The 17,637-nt window shown below is 35.8% G+C and overlaps 1 protein-coding gene across 4 annotated transcripts in view; it reads right to left on the bottom strand.

Moving 5' to 3' along the window:
• LOC121387803 (solute carrier family 15 member 2-like) overlaps positions 1–17,637 on the bottom strand; it is a 64,360-nt gene that overhangs the window by 8,818 nt on the left and 37,905 nt on the right. For all 4 annotated transcript variants that reach the window (XM_041519013.1, XM_041519011.1, XM_041519012.1 and 1 more), the window contains 7 exons: positions 16,704–16,785; positions 15,078–15,194; positions 13,447–13,605; positions 11,196–11,242; positions 9,509–9,646; positions 3,703–3,841; positions 1,842–1,973 (listed from right to left, as the gene is read on the bottom strand). In XM_041519013.1, coding sequence (XP_041374947.1) covers positions 1,842–1,973; positions 3,703–3,841; positions 9,509–9,646; positions 11,196–11,242; positions 13,447–13,605; positions 15,078–15,194; positions 16,704–16,785 — 814 coding nt within the window. The remainder of the gene's footprint in view (positions 1–1,841; positions 1,974–3,702; positions 3,842–9,508; positions 9,647–11,195; positions 11,243–13,446; positions 13,606–15,077; positions 15,195–16,703; positions 16,786–17,637) is intronic.

The following is a 17,637-nucleotide window of genomic DNA, read 5'->3' as shown; positions in this document are numbered from 1 at the left end:
TGGTAATCTTAATGTTTAGTACAGGTGATCATCAATAAGTTTATTAAAGATGGAGTGTTAGGGAAAAAAGGAAATAACCTCTGTATGATGCTGCTTATACATGTATGATATTGTTTTGAGATATTTTATTGATAAAAAAAGAATCAATAGGATTGCACAACAGGCAGAGCCTATATAAGTGCTCTCCTAAACAAGATGGACATCAGACAATATTCATAATCATATATATCTAAAGCATAATAACAATGTCCAATGGCATAAAATATTTAACATAATTAATATTTTTTAATATATAGTAATAAAAGGTAGAGAGTAGATAGAATAGAAATAGGATAGTTGAGAATAAATATGATAGTAATGATCCTATTGTTGGAGCTAACCTTATATGGGGAAGTAAAATCAGAATAATAAGTTAGTTCATCTCGAATCTCTTACTTTCAGCTATATATTTATGTACTGCTTTAAAAATTAAATTGTTTTCTTCAATTGGTAGGTTTATTGACCCAGATAGTAGTAGATATGTATGATATATTGTGCAAAGTCCCGTAAGGGATTAAATCTTCTTACACTTGTATGATTGCTGCAAATGACATCAGTGGTGTATATATATACACACAGTTACAGGTACATGTGTATAATTATTTGACACCTAAAACTTTGTAAGTCTCAAACTGACATCAAATGTCCCACAGCTTGATGTCATTGTCATGATTATATCACTATTCAAAATGGTAATGTTATATATGACAATTGTAGGCTACTTTAAACATATTTTTCTCTCATTCCACACCATGCTATTTTTTATTAGACAAAAACATTAATTTGATGGGTTCTGCAGTGAACCTATATTAATGATAATATAATGTGACGTAATTAATCTTATGTCATGATGAGTGCGTTATACCTAATTATACAGTGCATGTCATGATGAGAGCATTATACCTAATTATATAGCGCATGTCATGATGAGTGTGTTATACCTAATTATATAGCGCATGTCATGATGAGTGCGTTATACCTAATTATATAGCGCATGTCATGATGAGTGTGTTATACCTAATTATATAGCGCATGTCATGATGAGTGCGTTATACCTAATTATATAGCGCATGTCATGATGAGTGCGTTATACCTAATTATATAGCGCATGTCATGACGAGTGCGTTATACCTAATTATATAGCACATGTCATGACATTGTTAGATTACATCATAATGATCCACCCCTCTTGAAGTGTATTCCAGAAACAAGCAAAATGGCAGACGGCAGAAAACTGTATGTATTTTTTCCTATGCAATCTCAGCAAAGTTGATATGGGTGACATCGTTACAGTCTCGTATGTGGAATCTGTGTCACTGTAATGTTTTTGTCACAACTTATGTTTGGACAAAAGTTTGGAGAAATCTAATGGTAATTAAAGGCAGGAGAGTAATTTATCGTAAATTGGCAGATGGTGAAAAATTGCATGTGTTTCGTCCTAGGAGATCTTAACGAAGTCGATATAGGTGATATGGTGTCAATATAATATGTGGAATCCATGTCAATGTATTGGTTTTTTCATGATTTATGTGTGGACAAAAAGTTGAGAAAATCTTAATGGTAATTAAAGACTTAGTAAAGTTTAGATAGTTTTGGTGTCGGACATTGATAGAAATCAAAGATACCAACTTAACAGAATCAGTGCAACATTCTATCAAAAGTATATGTGGGAACTTTCAGGCTATAATCTACCATACATTTTTGGACCAGTCACTGGCCCCATTCCCCTAATGAATATTCCAATGCTAATCTATCATAGTTGTTAACAATTTGGTTTGGACTTTAAGCTGACTGAAACAAACCTGTGAGTAGGCGAACGACAGTCCCGTGATGGCAAACAGGATCTCAGCGATTGTGATAACGACATATTGCGGAACGAGGTAAAACATGGAGATTGTGTTTTTATACACGCTCACATACACGTTCAAATCAACCTGTAGAGAAAAGGGAAATCTTAGATATGTAACGAGGTAACGTGGAGATTGCATTTTATACACGCTCACATACACGTTCAAATCAACCTGTAGAGAAAAGGGAAATCTTAGATGTGTAACGAGGTAAGGTGGGGATTGCGTTTTATACACGCTCACATACACGTTCAAATCAACCTGTAGAGAAAAGGGAAATCTTAGATGTGTAACGAGGTATGGTGGAGATTGTGTTTTATACACGCTCACATACACGTTCAAATCAACCTGTAGAGAAAAGGGAAATCTTAGATGTGTAACGAGGTAACGTGGGGATTGCGTTTTATACACGCTCACATACACGTTCAAATCAACCTGTAGAGAAAAGGGAAATCTTAGATGTGTAACGAGGTATGGTGGAGATTGTGTTTTATACACGCTCACATACACGTTCAAATCAACCTGTAGAGAAAAGGGAAATCTTAGATGTGTAACGAGGTAACGTGGGGATTGCGTTTTATACACGCTCACATACACGTTCAAATCAACCTGTAGAGAAAAGGGAAATCTTAGATGTGTAACGAGGTAAGGTGGGGATTGTGTTTTTATACACGCTCACATACACGTTCAATTTAAATCCACCTGTAGAGAAAAGGGAAATCTAAATCCCTACTAGGTGGTGGGTGGTAGCCTAGTGGTAAAGCACTTGCTTCATGTGCAGTCAATCTAGGATCCATCCTTCTTCCGCCTTCAGTTTCTTTATGCTCCTTGAATTCAAATCGTGAGTTTTACCACCTCCATGAACTCCAGTCAGCAACAGGTCATTTTTCTCCGATTGTTCTGGGTTGTGGCCAGATGTTTTCTCTGATACTGTCATATGTTGGACATCTTTGCAGTACATGCTCTGGAGTTTGGAGTTCAGTGTTACAGTGGCAATGAGGTGTTGTTACCACTTTGAGTTTATATCGGCTGGCCCATTGGGATATTTGTCGTTCCAGCCTGCTAGTGTACAAATACTGGTATAAAATTATATATCAAAGGCCTGGTATATGCTATCCTGTCTGTGTGTGTGTGTGTGTGGGGGGGGGGGGGGGGGGGGGGGGATAGTGCATACAAAAGATCCCTTGCTACTAATAGAAAAATATAACAGGTTTCCTCTTTAAGACTAAATGTCAAAATTACCAAATGTTTGACATCCAATATAGCCGATGAATAATCAAGCAATGTGATCTAGTGGTGTCGTTAAACAAAACAAACTTAAATTTGTTTTTATCAATGAGACCTATAATGGTAATTGTTATAATGAATTATTGTCAAGGATCCAAGCAACTGTTATAATTATTTCTTATTATCCATATAGTTCAACATAACCAAGTTAATAATAATCATACGAAGCACACGTGTAATAACAAGTGTAATGATGTAATTTTGGAAAGCGACGTCATAACATGACTTTGCATCTTCAGTCCTAGCTCAGACTGTGCATTTGAAATATGACATCATTTCATCGTCTCCTTCTAGTTATGGCTGAAACATTTTGAGTTGGGTCTTGTTATTCATAAAGAAAACAACAATAATAATATGAATAATAAAGAAATTATTACACTCACGTGCGAGTCATACTGATTTTACGAACACTCGTGTCAGGATTCATGTATTACGCTCGCTCTCATTCGGGCAATATAAAAATCCTGACACTCGTTTCATAAAATCAGTACGGCAAACAAGCTCGTATAATAATCTCTATTTAATTCACCTTTTTATCAACCCATCTTGTGTCGTCCTGTTTTATAATAACTAACGAGTAAACTGCTCCCGTCCCGAGAGTGACGGTTTCTTTCAATTGTATCCAGCTTGTGTTGCCCTTTTGATCTTCAGGAATATAAAAATTATAACTGAAAAGAAAAACAGATTACCATATGGTTAAAAATATCTTGGTACATATCAAAGATAAACATTCCACTGGAACGCCAAGTGGGACGTAACACAATGATGTCACTGATTAGTGCACAACCTTACAGGAACGTCAACCAAACGAGTTGTGTGATATAAATTAAGGTAATATAAATTGGATATTAAACTCTCTACCATTTTGTATCTTGTTTATGCTCCTTGTGAAATAATTTTCAATGTCACTTGCTAAAGCTCGTAAGAATTGAACATTATTTCATTCAGGATATAAACATAATATGAAATGGAAGCTTGTTTAATATCCTATAAATATATATGCGACAAAAGTGAAAGCCCCCAACACTTTTACTGTTGCACAAACAAAATCTTTAAAATAAACTTACTCTGGACAAGCTCATACCGAAAATAACTTGGTCTCAAAATGGTTAAATTAGTTACGTTAGAATTAAGACAATAGAGGAATGTATGTTTAATCACTATTCAGCACATTATTTAGCGAAACTTGTATGTACATGTCAGTGTGGTACCGTATAACCGGAAATTTTTGTGGTCTTAATTTTTCGTGGTTTGGAGTATAAAAACATTTCAAGGTTTCTTATTTTCATTGTTTGCCGAATCTAAATTTAAAAGTCATTTTATTTTCGAGTTTTAGCAGGTCTAGTTGCGAGAATACTTGTTATTGTTCATTAAAGTTTCACCTCGGCTGCCAGTTGTTGGATACCACCGATGTGTAAAGTTAAACAATAGAGCACTCAGCTGTAGCCTAATTGGCCACTATGATACCTGGTATGCTATTCGCCAGACAACTGATCACAGTCTTTGATTTTGTATAAAGCTAATTACGATTTGTGTGAGATGTTTTCTAAATCAGTCTGTGTAGTGTTTGATGTTAAATCTGAGCTTGACATGTTTCACTCAGTGACACTTGTATAGTAAGCTGGCTTCGTATACCAGTGTAACAACGGCTACGAAAGACGGCAAAGGCATAACAGACATGATCAAGATCGACATGCGTACTTCGGCGATAAAACCAATTCATGCAACGTGGATTATGAGTTATGGCAGAATTGAAAACACGCCAGAAAATGTTGAAATCTGCATTCATCCACCCTGGAATCACTGATGCAGTGCGGGCGGAACACAGTGATAATTAACTGCTTTGTGTATCCAGTACTGATGAATGTCCGAGCAGTACATGGCTATCTGTAATGTTTATTTACCATACCATATATTGCCGTGTATTAGCCGACTCCTTGTATAAGCCGACCTCTCAGTTTGACCCTAAATATCAAGTACAAAATCATCGGCCTCGTGTATAAGCCGAAGTCATCTTTTGTCCAGTTGTACATTGTATTGATTTCAGTAATACTGTCAACAAAATGACATATGCTTTTCTTTTTCATTATATTTTCTTTCCATTTAATTATTACAGACATGGTAATTGTTATGGCAATGCTGTCTTCCATGCCATGCAAAAATAATTTGACACCAATAAACCATAACAAGAAAATAAACAATTCAAGCTGTAAGTAACATACCACTGCACATAAGTAATTTAATTATTCACTGGACAGCCAATAATAAACTCATTAAGGCATGTTTAATCCCTGTTTTCCCCTCCACACAGAGAAATGATTCTGTGGGCCATGGCTGTTTACACAAAATTGTGTGATCCAATCAAATAAGAACTTACAGAATGATATAGACAGATGTGTCAAACAAAGATGGCTGAACACGTTTTTTCCATTGAAATGACAAAACAAGTAATTTTTATTATTATTTATCAAACTATTAATGCATTCAAGAACAAAAAACTACATAATATTGCATGATGGGGTGTTTTATTTTTACTGTGCACAAATTACTGTTACATAAGCTGTGAAAGGCTGAAAGCTAGGGTCTGATCAAAATTTGTAAGTTGCGATCGGGAGTGTTTTCGATCGGAATTTTATGAACCAATTTGTTGCCTCCGTGTATAAGCCGACTCTCTTCTTTTGGAAAGTATTTCTAGACTTCTAAAGTTGGCTAATACATGGCAATATACGGTATCTGTAACTCTGCAGTTACAGATTAACAATCAAGTACAGACATTGACAAAAACAATATACGAAATTTAAAAATATTTCATTATATTCTACAAACAGTGAGATTCACACAATAACGTTTTTAAAATTCTAGCTTGTTGTCTTGACTATACTATTCTCCGGTGGACTGCGGATGACAGGAAATAAAGTGTTCTGGTAAATTATCAGTGTGTTATGGTTTTCACAATAAATATTTTAGATAGAATTTATTGATGTTTTCAAATATTTTCAAAGATTTATATTTTCGATGCTGACTACTTACCCTCGAAACCCACGAAAATAAAAATCCTTCAAAATTTCCGGTTATACGGTGTCTATAATATAACACACAAGGCCGTTCTAACAGCTTCCCATCGTTCCGACCGCTTCTCCTTTTGATCTGCACTGTTGATGGCCTTCTTTGCCACATTTTGTAAGGATCTTTTTGCACTCAGGTAGGTCTATTACTTTACACACACTGTGCTAAACATTGCATACAAAGATGAATTCCATTAATACAACTGTAATGGAGGTCGTCATATTTGTTGCTTAATTAACACAGAAGTGGCTAAATATACTCGGTGCCATGTATACACAGCTTTCGCTAATGAGGCCTGGCTACCTACACGGTGATCGTATCTGTGGGGAAAAGCCCAACTGTGTAAGGCCACACACCCATCTACACTTTCCCATACATCAGGGTTGAAAATTAGCGGTCGCCCGGTCACCTGTGGCGACCTTTAATGGCTAAGGGCGACTAAGAATTTTACAAAGGTAGTCCGTTGCACGACCAACGATTTTAGGGTCTGGCAAGCATGGTTCCAGTTACAAAAAGAAACACACTGAAACTGAACCGAATTGTAACAAAACACACCGCGTCTATGCTGGCACGAAATACATATCTGACAGCAGAAGACATATAGACCATGCACTATATTTTGACAGCGCTTGACTCAGCTTCTGTGGTTTTGGGTGGGGTCATTCTAAAAATAGAGCTCAAAACGTACTGAAGACACTGCATGTATTTTTTAAATCTGGAAGTCGTTGACTTATTGGAATGGACTGGATACGTCATAATTATCCAGTAGAGCTGCTATTTGATAATTGTTATTTAATGTTATGGTTTAAAAAAAAAGAATAATATTTTATTAGCTTATATTATTATGTGACAAAATAAAAATCTGTCTTATATGTAGTTTGAACTCGCACTAACATGAGCGCCTATAAAATTAACAATTGAATTTTCCATTAATACAGGGCTTATTCCAAAGGCCAGTTAATTGACTGTCGTCGGTATTGTGCACGAACACACACACACACTATTACATTTTACTAAGGCAGAAAATATTAATTTTAGGCCATTGTCCGTTTGCGTGAAAAGGGAACTGATGAATTGGCATGTAACTTCACAATGAGTAAAAATAAAAGTCATATAAAAATATATTAATTTATTCAATGTTAAACCCATACCATCTGAAAAAAAATAAAAATGGAGTGGGGGTGAAGTTGAGTTCAGGGTAAGTTAAAATATATCTTTATAAATTACCATCAAACTGCATAGATTAAATTTTCTTTTCTGATATAGGTTTAAATCAATTGATGGAACATCCAAGGTAATCTGGATGACAAAAACGTAATACATGATTAGGGCCATATTTCTGCACAATGCAGTCAAATGGGTATTTGGCAAAATAGTGGATGATTCCATGGACCTCTGTCTAGTGTCTCGTCTTTAGGAGGACAGTCACTCCTAAGGAAATCCTTTACTTGAGATTTTACCCCTCTTGCATTGCTACAAAGAGGACTGCCATTCCCAGGCTAGTTTAATTACTAAAGCACACGCAGTTCTACATTTAGTCTCTTTGCATTGCATTATTTTGTTTTTACTTTGGAGACAATTCAAGTCATGCTACATACCTTGGCTGTTCTAGCATTTTTTCTTCACCTCTGTTAAAAATGAGATTTAATATGTATAATTTAATAGATTTATTTTTCTTTCTTTTTTTGAGTTGGTACGGGTTTAAAACTTAACATGTTTTTATATGAATTTCAACTTTATTCATTATGAAGTTAAACGCCAATTCATCGGTATTCCTTTGTACGGTGAGCACATGGTTATTATTAAAATAACACATTCTAGTTCTGATTTTGTTTGGCTCTTCAGTTAAATTTCAATGTGATAATTGGATGGCTAGTTGAATTTGAGAAGGGCCAGTAAGATTTGTCTTCAACTGGCCCTGCTGGCGACCATGGTTTTCATGTTAGTTTTCAACCCTGCATACATGGCACGTGGGTTACATCTAGTGTGAATATAATAAGAATAAGAACATTACAAACTCTTTATTTGGAATCTCTTGAAAATCAGATTTTGATGTGAAAAAAATTGAGGGGAGTGATTAATTGCTCCCGTAATTTAAGATTATGGGGGGTCATCTAAGATATTACCATATTGATATTATATAAATTCACATGCTAAGGGGAGATAAAAATTACTCCCCTTGACCAATTACCCAATGAGTGATGGGAAAGAAAGAAAGACATGTCTGATCACATTTTATTTATGGTTATATGGTGTCAGACATATGGGTAAGGACCACACAGATATTGAGAGAGGAAATCCGCTGTCGTGAGTGATACGGAGCGAGAGTTATAGACGATGACGTCTGGGATAATTAGGCCAGCATTTTTTTATTATTTGGTTTACGAAGCCGCCGACGTAAATTTTGTCGTATTTTTCACTTTTATTATTTATTATTTTTGCTGCCGACTTCCACAAATAGCTCTAAAGAAAAAAAAAGGTTACCATTCTAATCTATTGTGATGCATTTTCGTAAGGTAACAGTGAGAAATAACACTTATTTCGTCAATAAATATACCGTTGTAGATACGAATTGTTAATTCGTCTTCGGTCGCTTTCTTTCGGTCTGATTCGCTCTGTAGCACTCTTGCTTCTCTCACATTAAAAGCATCAGTAGTGTCTATTTTCCCACAGGAAATGTGGGAGCTTAGACGTGCTTTGTCAATCTTATTTTCTTACAAAGAATCCACATCTATCAAAGTAGCCATGTTAAACAAAAAATCACCCCTACTGATACACCCCAAACAGGTTTTTTTTTTTTTTTTTTCCCTTCCTCCTACCTTTGTGCACAAAAGTTCTTGTTCGTAAACCTAAAAATTAAAAAGTACTGGACTTAAAAATATTAATTTACTAATTAAAGGGACATTCCTGAGTTTGCTGCATTGTAAGATGTTTCTGACTAATAAAATATTTCTACGATTAAACTTAGAATATCAGTGTCTGTATATTCAATGTGTTTCTGATCGTCTTAATATTTGTAAGAAGCTGAAGCTGGATTTTGTTTTCAAATAATTTCGTACGTACGAAAAAATTATATTTTAGGAAATAAAATGAAATTTAACCTAGGACAAATATTAGAATGATCAGAAACACGTTTAGTACACAGCCACTAATATTTTATGCAGAAAAATATATTTGATATGTAATTACAATCATTAAAAAGTCTCTATTTGTCGTTAACATCTTAAAATGTCAGCAAACTCAGGAATGTCCCTTTAACATATTAATACCTGCCCGGTTCCACTTCAGTGAATTCCGTAGCATTGAAACGCTCCAATGTCTTGAAAATTGGTTCCTTGTCTGGAAATCTCGAATTGACCATTTTGATGCTCACAGTTTTGTTACGATAAGGCAAATTACTTATAAAACTGAAAATATATTAAAACATTTAAAAATTTGGTTACAATATGGCAGGCTAAATCACTTTATTATAATAATATTTTTAATTTGGTTACAATATGGTAAATTGCTTATAAAACTGAATTTAATTAAAAAAATATTTTAATTTGGTTATATGATATGATAAATTACTTAATATAAATATAAAACTGAAAAAAAATAAAATAATAATTAACGTTTGGTTATGATATGGTAAATTAATATATAAATGAAAATATTTAATGCTTGCATGGTTATATAAATGAAAATACATAAAAACGTTTAATGCTTGCATGGTTACAATAGGGTAAACAACTTATAAAACTTACAACTTATAAAACTGAAAATATGAATGAAATGTAACATTTTAAAGTTCAGCTACCGAACAATAAATTACCTATACAAGAATTCCGTAGAATTAAATGTATTGTCTACCATAAAAATATTCTATGCAATTGTGATGAACATCCATAGGTGCAACTATAAACCAAGTTTTATTGACCTAGGACTTGTAATTTGTGAGAAACTGATGTAAACACAAAACGTTAACATTAAACTTTAACGAAAAAGTTGATGCCGTCATCATCACCGCCACAATCTAAAAAGTAATACATGTACCTATATCTCAACCTTTCACTTCAGAATGGTGAGACAAAAAAAACCCACCCAACCCAACAGTGAAATCTGCTTAATTGCATAGCACTGATGCATGTAAACAAACCCCCAAAATTATTCAACTTAATGTAGTAAACATACAAAATGTCCCTCTCAAAGCAGTCTAAAATACTGTAACAGTTTAAAGTTTTGTTTTGTTTAACGACAACACTAGAGCACATTGATTAATTAATCATCAGTTATTGGATGTCAAACATTTGGTAATTCCGATACGTACACGTAGTCATCCGAGGAATCCCTCTACATTTGTCCTAATGCAGCAAGGGATCTTTTAAATGCACTTTCTTACAGACAGGAAAGCACATACCACAGCCTTTGTGCAGTTATAATGAGAAAAACCCTGTTGACGTTAAATTATTTGATTTTTTTTTGAAAAACATAAAAGAAGGAATGCAATAAATACAGAACTTCACATATGTTGTTTTCGCTTCCTATAAATTTATTACACTCGTTTATTTTGTGAAAGAACATACCTCATGGTATATATTCTTGTGCAAAATAAACTTGTGCAATAAATAGGAAGCGAAAACAACGTATGTGAAGTTCTGTACATTTATCATATACAGCATAGTCAGTCCACAGTGATGTGCCAATTCAATCTTTATCTTTTAATTATATATTATATCAAAGAATCAAATTAAAATAAATTTCTTTATAATGGCAGAACTTCTGTTAGAAAATATGTCACCAAGACCAAATGGAACTCGCTTAATGCTGGTGATTTACATGTATTTTTTATTATGCCCGATGGTGCTGAAACTCAGATACTTAGTAATAATGGTGCAGTTAATATTTACTTTTAATCTGTTTTCAGTTCACAAAGTATATTTTGTGAAACTAACAAAATATCATTTTTATTCATACCTAATAACTGCAAGTCCACTTTTTGATTTAAATCTGTCATCAATAAACTGGAAAAAACAGACACAATAATAAAACAACTGTAATAATGAAAATCACATATCTGAACTTTTCACAATGTTAAAAAAAAAATAGACACAGCCAATCATTTCTTAAAGGTGTATTGTCACAGACCACTGACCTATTTAAAGGTATATTGTCACAGACCACTGACCTATTTAATGGTCTAACAAAGTATTACCTGAACAAAAATAAGTTGATTTGTCCCTGAATGTACTTTATTCAACCATCTTCATAACCACCATACTCCATTTATTAATGACTTTTTGTAAAAATAATTGAATTATGGCAATGGTCCATAATTCAAAAACTAAAATTGCTGAGAGAGATAACGTGGATTTCCCTCCATCATGGTTCAGTTAAGGTGATGCGATAGCTAGATTTGGTTTCCAACAATTAATGTAATTTTCATTTATTATCCATTTTCAGAGAAATAAGGTCCTTAAATGTGTGACAGTATGCCTTTAAATACATGAAATACTTTCTCATCAAAATGCTGTAATATAAATAACATAATTTTAAATAAACACTAGATAAAAATATTACTGTAAATACGGTAAATAATAAAATAAAATATTACAGATCTTAAAATGTTGCAAAACACTCATAATACACCTGTTTTTTTAACAAGACTGCATGGTACTCACAAAACATACCTTTTTAAACAAGACTGTTATAATAAAAAATGAAAACCAGTCAATTCGTACCCAATTTTACCATTTCATATCCAAGTCATTTCGTACCCTGGTCGTTTCGTACCATAGTTATTTGGTCATTTCGTACCATGTCTGTTTGGTTATTTCGTACCTCAATCATTTCTTGTGCAGCTTAGTTGAATGATAGATAGTAAAATGTCGACTTACTGATTTAAAAAATAAACATTAGGCTAATGCAACTATATTGAAGCCCCACCCCTTAATAATTACTTTTATCTCCTCACGTTTCCGTTCATCATTATATTACCAACGAGCACTTTGTGTTAGAATAACACATCAAGATCTTTTAAGACAAGCCGATCTCAGAAAAACCTTAATTACTCACGAAGACCGTACGTTTGATAAACAAACGGATTATGGTTTTAAAAAATAAACAAAGGCCATGGTTTTCTTCAGTTTCTTCTGCAGAACAGTCTTGTGTCAGAGGGAAAACTCAAGAAACTGCAGAGGAAGGGTGCCGGAGTCACACAAAAGGTGCTTTTCGAAACTTGAGCACTTAATAGTCTGGATAATTGAAATTGCAGGTGGCGAAGTATCAATTTTATTTGCGTAAATCCTGTCACAGAGGCTGTTCTCTTCATGTCAGGTAGTATATAGCACCTACTGTTAATAATTTAGTCGGTGCTTGGCTTTATATTTGTACTGTCACCAATGTATAATCAATAGTGGTGAGACACCTAAAAGCAGAGAATCTGTCAACAGTGGGCTATAAGGACGTAGGCATATATAAAAGATGCGTGTGTGTGTGTGTGTGTGTGTCGTATAATATGGAATGATCATCAGTGCCATGAGTTACTTGTCAGTTCGTCTTAAAAATAAACTATCACCTTCATGTGGCAATATAGGTTACGTATGTTCAGAAAAGTGAATTCACTAGGGTTAATGGCCACTGAAACACACTTCATTGTTAATTTACTTCTCTTATTCATTTAAACCTTTGCTCACTTTACATGGTATGTTTACACGTCAACGTTTATTCGTCCACAATAAAAATAAGAAGTGGCATACCATGACAAAAATAAGATACCAAGTACGAAATGACTATGATACAAAATGACCAAACATTATAGTACGAGATGGTAAAAAGTAAGTACAGAATGGCTCTGGTACAGAATGACCAAACATTATGGTATGTGATGGTAAAAAGTAGGTACAAAATGACTATGGTACAAAATGACCAAACATTATGGTACGTGATGGTAAAAAGTAGATACGGAATGGCTATGGTATGAAATGACTGATACAAAATGACCAAAGCACTATGGTACGAAACGACCATAAACTATAGTACGAAATAGATGGTATGAAATGACTTTGGTAGGAAATGACTAGTAACCAAAAAACTCCACTTGTTTAGACAAGACTGGTACACACACAACATACCTGTTTAAACAACACTGGTACCCATACCCATATAAACAAGACTGGTACCCACAAAAGAAATATGTTTTAACAAGACTGGTACCCACAAAACATACTTGTTTAAGAACATGATGATAGTTTCGTGTTTGCATAAAAACCAGTCTGTAGGATTTCTGAGGCTCCAGATAGACTTTGGTATGTTGCGTCTTTTCTAAGATTTTGCATGTAAAAGAGACAGAATAATTCCCTGCTTCAATGTATGTGTAGTTGGAAGCCTGAGAAAACAAAAGAACAACACTCAAAATAAAATACAAATTTATTGTAAAAAATAAGAGACGAAAACAGAAATGAAAGGAAAAGAATTAATATCTGTTTAACATCTCGGCACATTTTAAACCTTTGCCTGATGCACGGTTGGTGTGGGATCGATCCCCATAAGTGGGCCTATTGGGATACTTCTCATTCCACCCAGTTCACCATGACTGGTAAATCAAATGCTGTGGTATGTGCCATCCTCTCTGTGGGATGGTGCATATAACAGATCCCTTGCTACTAATGGAAAAATGTAGCGGGTCTCCTCTCTAAGACTATATGTCAAAATTACCAAATATTTAACAACCAATAGCTGAAAATTAATAAATAAATGTGCTCTAGTGGTGTCGTTAGACAAAACAAACACACTTTTTTATTTTAAATGTTTAACTTTTGGTATCTAACATACTGCTATGGTTCATTCAACACTTCATCGTGACAGAGGAAAGAACCCTACTACTATACTATACTGCCATAAAGGCTATTCCAACCAAAATATTACACAGGGATCTTTTATGTGCACCTTCTCAAAGACAAACGTCTGCTTCGTTTGGTACCAAGAAACATTCTATACCAATTTTTAGGATGTTTATTTTGACACACGATCTAACAAGAGAGAGAAAATGAGAAAGATAGCGAGCATGAGACAATAAGACAAAGATAGAGAGCATGAGAAAAGAGAGTAATGGGTGGGGGAGAGAGAGAGACAGAGTGGATGAGGGAGGGAGGGAGAGAGAGAGAGAGAGAGAGAGGGATAGAGAGAGAGAGAGAGAGAGAGAGAGAGAGAGAGAGAGAGAGAGAGAGAGAGAGAGAGGAGAGAGAGAGGGGAGAGAGAGAGACAGAGAGAGAGAGAGAGAGAGAGAGAGAGAGAGAGAGAGAGAGAGAGAGAGAGAGAGAGTGGATGAGGGAGAGAGAGAGAGAGAGAGAGAGAGAGAGGGGAGAGAGGGGGGGAGAGAGAGAGAGAGAGTGGATGAGGGAGGGCGGGAGAGAGAGGGGGGTGAGGGGTGAGAGGGATGGAAGGAGGGAGATAGATAGATAGATAGCTAAAGATATAGAGACAGAAAGGGAGATCAAGAAGGAGAGAGATACAGATTGGAGTGGGAGAGATAAAGCGATAGGGAGAGAGAGAGAGACAGAGAGAGAGAGGGAGAGAGGGAGGGAGGGAGGGAGGGAGGGAGGATGAGGGAGGGGGGAGAGAGAGAGAGAGAGAGAGAGAGAGAGAGAGAGAGAGAGAGAGAGAGAGAGGGGAAGAAAAAGGAAAGAGAGAAATATTAAGAGGAGAGAAAGACAGAGAGGGAGAGAGAAAGACGGAGAGGGAGAGAGTGGGTATGGGGAATCAGACAGGGACTATACTGACAGTGTTCATCACAGACAGATACAGCCTACATGTATATGTGCCTAACATTGTCTGAATAATATTACTACTAGCTATTACCTGATTAGATAGCAGTGTTGTGTTTAATATGGAAGACCTGATAGATGTATCACAGTTCATTGTGTTAATAAACGTCACACCACTTTGTGTATGTGACAAGTCAGCCTCTTTGTTAGTCTGAAAATATTAATACAAATACAAATGAAATATCTGAAAACATCAGTATAACAAGTGTTAAAACAAGAATTCTGAGATTACTGCTAAAGCAATACATTTCACCTACCAAGCCCAACACATTTTTCGTATTTCCTAAAGTCAAGGGCAATAACTCTGTGAAAAATGCGTAAGTCGCCATAACAGTTAAACTTGATCTGTAACAGTACATGATAAAGCTATATACAAGATTTCATCTCGGTATCATCAGGAACTGCAAGAAACAAATGTTCCTCGGTATCATCAGGAACTGCAAGAAACAAATGTTGCTATCTCCTAAGTTCCATAGCCATGTAACTCTATTACAAATGGGTACCTTGCCATGAAAGTCAGACCTGATGTGTAATAGAACATAATACAGCTATACACTAAATTTCATCTTAATATCTTAAGGCATTGCAAACAAATGGTTGGAAAGCAAAAGATTGTATCTCCTAAGTTCAAGAGCCATAACTCTGACTAAAATGGTTAAATTGCCATGAAAGTCAAACTTCATCTGTAATAGAACATGACAAAGCTATATACAAAATATTTTGAGGCATTGCAAACTTTTTTTCGGGAAACTATATGTAGGATGGATGGATGGATGGATGGACAGACAGACAGACAGACAGAAGGACGAACAGACAGACTGGAGGATGGAGATGAAGCAGGCAGTAGGCGGGCGGGCAGGGCAGGGCAGGGCAGGGCAGGGCAGGGCAGGGCAGGGCAGGGCAGGGCAGGACAGGACAGGACAGGACAGGACAGATATGACATCTATATATAGTCTCCTCCAGTCGGCCCGATAGGGGACTAATAATAGTGATATGAGAGAAACCAATTTACACACAATACAAACTGATGTAAACCATATACTTATTAAGAGTGTCACAATCATTGAAAGCACATCACATCCTCCCTGACTCTTGAGTGTCTTTAAGTTTATGCATTAATTGGTGATTTTTTACTGCCATGTACTTAATAATAATAAATTATAGCCGTCTGTTAACGCAGATGGTAACAGATGGCTATAATTTCATTTTCATCCATTGTTTTTATTCTGTATGACATTACCGCAAAGGACAAAGACAGGAATTGTTTTTGGGTAGCACTAAAATTCACAATTCTGGTAAAACCTCGATGTTTTTCATCCTTGCATGATTTTCAGTATACATATGCAACCAAAAACATTTCATGTGATTTTTAACAAGAGTACCGGTGAGGTACATGTACATGATATGCCCATCAAAAGTAGGTCATGGTGACCTACATATAGTTATCGTACGTATGTATGTACATATGGGATACACTGCCATCCCAAGTTGACTTGCATGCAAGGATTGATGATCCTATATGAATTCATATTATGAAAAATATGCTGCGGAAATGAAAAGTTTATGGATGGACGGATGCATGGATGGATGGACAAGGCCATACCACAAGACCTGTCAAAGATGGGCATATAAAAACATTACTAACAATGACTGAACTTACATCTAATTTGATCTGCACCATCCCCGCAACGATGAATGATAAAGCTCCGATTATCATACCAACTGTCATTCTCTGTAACGGTCTGGAACAAGAAGAAATCAACTCATCTTAAAGAGACTGGGGCCGTATTTAGCTCAGTCGGTCGGTAAAGCGCTCGGCGGAGTTAAAAGTTTGTTTTGTTTAACGACACCACTAGATGTCAAACATTTGGTAATTTTGACATATGTAGTCCTAGTGAGGAAACCTGCTACATCACCACCACCACCACCACACAGACAAGACGGCACATACCACGGCCTTTGATATACCGGTCATGGTGCACTGGCTGTAGCGAGAAATAGCCCAATGGGCCCACCGACAGCAATCAATCCTAGATAGACCACACATCAGGCAAGCACTTTAACACTGGGCTACGTCCTGTCCCCACTTGCCGAAGATGGTTGCGTCATGGTATCAAACCACCTCAATGCACTCATTTTCATACTGGCTTTTCCCCTGTCTCAACCAGTGCACCACGACTGGTATATCAAAGGTTGTGGTGTGTGCTGTGCTGTCCTATCTGTGACAAAGTGGAAATAAATAACTTGTAGTAAATTATATAGTATGAAAAAAATGCGATCCCTGTCGGACGGACTATAACTGTCTAGTTTCTGTTAACAGCCTCCGACTTTGAAACATGTTGATGGTTAAGTCCTTCAAGTGTAACTTTATTAAGACTTATAATTTTATGACGCATAACTGGTCTCGGTGGTGTCGTAGTTAAGCCATCGGACACAAGGCTGGTAAGTACAGGATTCGCAGCCCGTTACCGGTTCCCACCCAGAGCCAGTTTAAACGACTCATTGGGAAGGTGTAAGACCACTACACCAAATTCTCTCAGTAACCACTAACAACAAACCCACTGTCCTGGACAGACAGCCCAGACAGCTTATGT

The sequence above is a fragment of the Gigantopelta aegis genome, chromosome 13 (genome assembly GCF_016097555.1).
Source record: "Gigantopelta aegis isolate Gae_Host chromosome 13, Gae_host_genome, whole genome shotgun sequence".
In the NCBI taxonomy this organism is placed as follows: Eukaryota; Metazoa; Mollusca; class Gastropoda; order Neomphalida; family Peltospiridae; genus Gigantopelta; species Gigantopelta aegis.
The sequence above is the reverse complement of the archived record's forward strand: the minus strand, read 5'-3'. Positions and strand labels throughout refer to the sequence as shown.